General features: G+C 45.7%; 1 protein-coding gene across 1 annotated transcript; it reads left to right on the forward strand.

The window, feature by feature from the left end:
- Positions 1–446: 446 nt before the first annotated feature.
- Positions 447–3,228, forward strand: Pmar_PMAR024336 (hypothetical protein; the record flags this gene model as incomplete). Its single annotated transcript, XM_002769254.1, has 4 exons — positions 447–564; positions 2,533–2,649; positions 2,840–2,905; positions 2,948–3,228. The coding sequence occupies 4 exons, from the start codon at positions 447–449 to the stop codon at positions 3,226–3,228; spliced, it is 582 nt and encodes a 193-aa protein (XP_002769300.1).
- Positions 3,229–5,269: the final 2,041 nt, after the last annotated feature.

Here is a 5,269-nt window from a genome sequence, read left to right on the forward strand (position 1 = left end):
GTGTTGGCTTTGCGTGATCACGACGATGAGGTTCTCTATGCTGAGTTCAGTCCGTGTGGGAAATTCGTTGCAACAGCGAGTCGGGACGGATCATGTGATGAGAAAAATGCAACATGCAGGGATCGAACCCGATACCTCTCTCAGGCGCTATTTATGCGCTGTTCGATCCCCTCACGGACGATCCAGCCGATGTTGATTTCGATCGAACAGTTTGTTATGACTTCCTGGACTTATCACAGTCGTCTCCTGGGTTGCCGCAAGTGATGATGGACACTTCTTCTTGGAGTTGGGCTCGGGACCGATCGATGGCTACTCGAATGCTCTGTAAAATTTCCTTTTTCTGCTAAAATTATGAGTGATTCAGGTCGATTACATTGCGGATCTGCGATGCAGGCCCGCGGGGCTTCTCAGGACACCACTGAGAAGCTGTACCCGGGCCGAATCACATGGGCGCCAGATTCGAGTTCGCTGTTGATTGCCTCGACTGGACCTGGGTTTTGGGTGGACTTGAAAGCCCTGCTGGCGAGCCGTGGACCACCGAGACTTATCAGTGTAGTTCCTCAAGTAAGTGATGATTGCTTGTCGTGCTTGATGGTATTGATATGTGCTCAGTGTTGGAGTGGAAATATATGTAATCGCTTTCCTCAGCACCTGAGCTCAGGAGTTTCCTATACAGTGTTGGAGTAGGAATAGATGTAATCGCTTTCCTCAGCACCTGAGCTCAGGAGTTTCCTATACAGTGTTGGAGTAGGAATATATGTAATCGCTTTCCTCAGCACCTGAGCTCAGGAGTTTCCTATACAGTGTTGGAGTAGGAATATATGTAATCGCTTTCCTCAGCACCTGAGCTCAGGAGTTTCCTATACAGTGTTGGAGTAGGAATATATGTAATCGCTCTCCTCAGCACCTGAGCTCAGGAGTTTCCTATACAGTGTTGGAGTAGGAATATATGTTCGCTTTCCTCAGCACCTGAGCTCAGGAGTTTCGTATACAGTGTTGGAGTAGGAATATATGTCATCGCTTTCCTCACCTGAGCTCTGGAGTTTCCTATACAGTGTTGGAGTAGGAAAATATGTTCGCTTTCCTCAGCTGAGCTTTGGAGTTTCCTCACTAATTATAGAAATTTGTATACGAATTAGGGTAGAAATGTACAGGAATCAGTGAAAATTTCCAAAAAAATGTCATATTGTCATCAACGTATGTGGTTCACTGTGTGCATATTCTCCTGCACTGATCAGGCCCTTGGAGACGTGTACGGCGGTTTTATGTTTTACCCGCCTCGCGATGATACATGTGGCATTAACGTTGAAGACTTTGACGGAAGAATCCCTCTAGATGATCGACTGTGTATAGTATCGAGTAAGCCCTCTTGGGAGGAAGTGTTGATGAGCTTTATTCTATGATGGTGTTGGACTGGTGGGAAATTATGCATACGATCAGCTACAGGTGTTGGTGACAATATGAAAACTCCGGGGAATTTGAGGAAATTTTCATTTTTACCCGAATTTGAATGTTAAATATTGTAATTATTGAGGAAACTCCTGAGCTCAGCTGAGGAAAGCGTACATATGTTCCAACTTCAACACTGTACAGGAAACTCTTCGGAGTTCAGCTGAGGAAAGCGATTACATATATTCCTACTCCAACACTGTATAGGAAACTCCTGAGCTCAGGTGCTGAGGAAAGCGATTACATATATTCCTACTCCGACACTGTATAGGAAACTCCTGAGATCAGCTGAGGAAATGGAACATATATTCCTACTCCAACACTGTATAGGAAACTCTTCTAAGCTCAGCTGAGGAAAGCGATTACATATATTCCATCACCGTAATATGGAAATGACTAGTGAAAAACATATTTCACGTTTCACTTGGCGGAAAACGCATGTGAGCAGTGAAAAATGCGTAAAACACGTGATGCGTTTTTCATGTGATATGGCGCCATCCTTCCGGTGTTTGGAGACTATCTTGCCGATCAATTCAATTCAAACTGTTAATTAACGACTTACACGCTACATCTGAGCGTATCACTCATCAGCAACGATCGTATACTGAACAGTCTCTTTGAATTGAGACTACCTTTCCGTACTGCTCAGGTAGCCGTATAGTGCCCGCGATCGATCGTGAGACTGGTGTTGCGAGCCTTACCCAACGCTTTGAGATCACGCGAGGGGAGCTACTGAGCTAACATCGAGGTCTTCGTCGTCACCGGCGGCTGTATTCGACGTCAATCTCGGTCGACAAGCTCTGATAAGAGCCATATCAGGTGAGAGTTTAGATTTCTCGGGGTAGATTTGGTGAATTATATGTTCGGTTTTCTCAGCTGCGCTCGGGAGTTTATTCGCGTAGTATAGAAGTTCTCATGCGAATTCGGACAGAAGTCAATGAAACTCTCCGAAAAATTTTCCCCCAGAATTTTCATATCGTCACCAGCACGTGTAGTTGACCGTGTGCATATTTTTCCATGCTTTCTTAGGGTTGTACTAGTAAGATGCAAAAAAGGTCCGCATAGGGTTTCGTTTCTTGTCAGTTGATGCTGAGCGGGAGCTCATGGTTGGTCTCACCGGAACTAAACTGACCATAATGGATCAGGTTGTCCTAATCGACCTCAAACATGGCATGTCCATAAGCGAACCATTGCCGAAAAGTAAGCACACTAAAGTTTTACCCGTGATATAAAAACACTAGTGAATAACACATTTCAATTCGCGGAAACAATTGTGTTATCGATCGTGGAAACATATATGTCATATGATTTCCATGGAGTAATACGCCACTTAACGTTAGGCGGATGAAACTCCAATGTGCTGGTCATTTTTTTTTCACATGGTATGCAGGTACGCGGTTTCCTGTGAGACTGTCTTCTCCTGCAGTGAAAATAATAGATTTCTCTCATAGTGCATGTAAGTGATCTTCATACCGTAACTTGCTCAACTCGTGTTCAGGTTGTTTAGCATGCCGGCTTACTCCTTCTGGCCAGGGACTGCTCATCAACTTGAGAAAATTTGCTAACCAAGATTTGACCGAGCGTTTTTATGAGGACCCATCGGCACTACCAAGCTTAGCGCCAGACCTTGACATAAACATGGAGGCGGTGCTCCTACCCGTTTCACTTGACAACGATGGTCCCGCTAGTGTAGATCGTCAAGGAGTTATTGTGATGAGAGGTCATCATGCTTATACTACTAAGAGTAGTCCTTTTATGATAATGCCAGATGGTAAGTGATGTTTGTGACGAAGATTAAGATGTGTGTTCAGGCGTGTTGGGATCGAGAGAAATCGTTTCGAGTGGTGGTGAAGACGGCAATGTGTATACTTGGAGTCTTACTGGTAGCTCCAATGAAGCCCCTCTGGTGTGGGTCGGCCGGTCGGCCCATCATGACACTGTAAACCTTGTGAATTACTGTCCGCACAAGCATGGTGTTATGCTCAGCAGCTCCGATGACAATAGTGTTGTAATCTGGCTCAGCGACCAGCGCTTTTATCATGCCAAGACTTACAGTAGAGACAGTTGTGTACCTGATTACCAGAATTTTCAACCGTATAGGTTACATCTTGCTTTAAGCATTAATTCGGGGAGTATTCGTAGGCGAGAATATGCTGAACTTAATGGCGTTGTTTTTGAGCGGAGCGATGCAGGAAAGTCAACGAACCGGATTCGTTGTGTAAAAAACCTTATCGAGAACTTCTGCCTCATCTTCACCACATTCCAACAAAGTTGCCCAGTGGGCAGTTCTGATAGTTCAGCATGATAGCTAAGAATAAACTATAAGCAATCGTTCAATAATTGTCTTTGGGAGTAAGCATTCCCGCTGTCACTCACGGTCGCGGCAAAAAGGCTTGTGGCCTCGAATTTACAGGTTGATACAAGCGGATACACCCTGGCCGCACTGACAAGGATGCTCCTAACTGAGGCATCAGCATATCATGTACACACTGAATTGGGAAGTAAAATGATATCGATCAACTTGGTATCATCTCTGCGCAATAACCGAACGTCGTGTCCCTCATGAGAAATGACATGATGTGATTCGAAAGCTATTATGTTTGAAGTTATTATAATAACCATGTCGTTCTCGTCGGTATTGAATCGAGTCACCAACAGCAGTCTGAAATCTCACGCGCGCTTCATCAGAGTATACCGGAACTTTCGCCACACTGTATTCTTCACAAGCTCAGATGAGTCTACTGGGAAGAAGAGGCTCTGGTATTACACCAGGTGAGAAAGTGTGTTTGTGTAAATCCAGTGTGTGGAAAGGATGCACACGGTCAACTTTGTGTCGTGATGCCGATGAGGCACGAGGATTTTGTACGATTGGTTTCTGTAGTTCTACCTTCGTGTGAAATTTTCCAATATAGCGAGGCTACTCCTGGCCCAGGATTCCTGGGCTTATCTGATTCATTCATTCGATAGAGAAGGTTCTCATTCTTCACTCGTGACTCTACACATCACGAACGCGATATCTAGAGCCGATTGGTTGAGTTGGACCAACCCTATGCTCGGGAGACCTCGAAGACTCGCAGCTGCGATTCAATCGGTCTATCTGGTATGAGGCGAGTTCACTGATATTAATTCCTCTACGCAACAAGATTGTCATATCTGAGATATCACTGGTGACCCGCTCGAGGAGATCTTTGCTGCTTCAAAAGGCTTCTGACAGAAGCACTCAGTGAAGCTACGTCTGGGTCTGTGTCAACTACCCGGCGGTTACCATCGCCATCAGAACAGTAAAGGAGCTGCTACCATTCGTTGGAGCCCTATGTTATTGGCTAATCTTGGGAGGACTCAACTTGAAGCTATTGTTACTGTACGGAATATTCCTAATCCGGGTGGATCGTACGACAGGACCTGTCAGGTCCTGTCGTACGACCTGTCGGACAGGTCAACAAGAGTGGTTCTGCATGACCTGGTGCCTCTGCTGACGAGCACATATTCACTCGGCGGGGACGACGGTGTAGCTCTGTGCGAAACGTTCCCGTCGGGAGCCTCATGACCCTCCCACTCGCACCTTCAGTACCTTGTCACCATATCCAGCCACGACGAAGGCATCCCTCACCGAAGCAGAGCCAAACAAGGAACTCCAGCGTATCATGGGCCCCGTATTTGATGACTATCGGAGGTCTCATCGCCGGCTCTTCCTCGATGATAATGGTGGGACTAACAAGTGAACCTCAACGGAGGTAACCTCTTTTGCATTTATCACTGATTAAATGAGCTGTGTTGATCCAGTCATCGAATTGTATTGGTTTTATCAATCTGTATCGCG

The sequence above is a fragment of the Perkinsus marinus genome, assembly GCF_000006405.1.
Source record: "Perkinsus marinus ATCC 50983 genomic scaffold scf_1104296966216, whole genome shotgun sequence".
NCBI classification, from domain to species: domain Eukaryota; phylum Perkinsozoa; order Perkinsida; family Perkinsidae; genus Perkinsus; species Perkinsus marinus.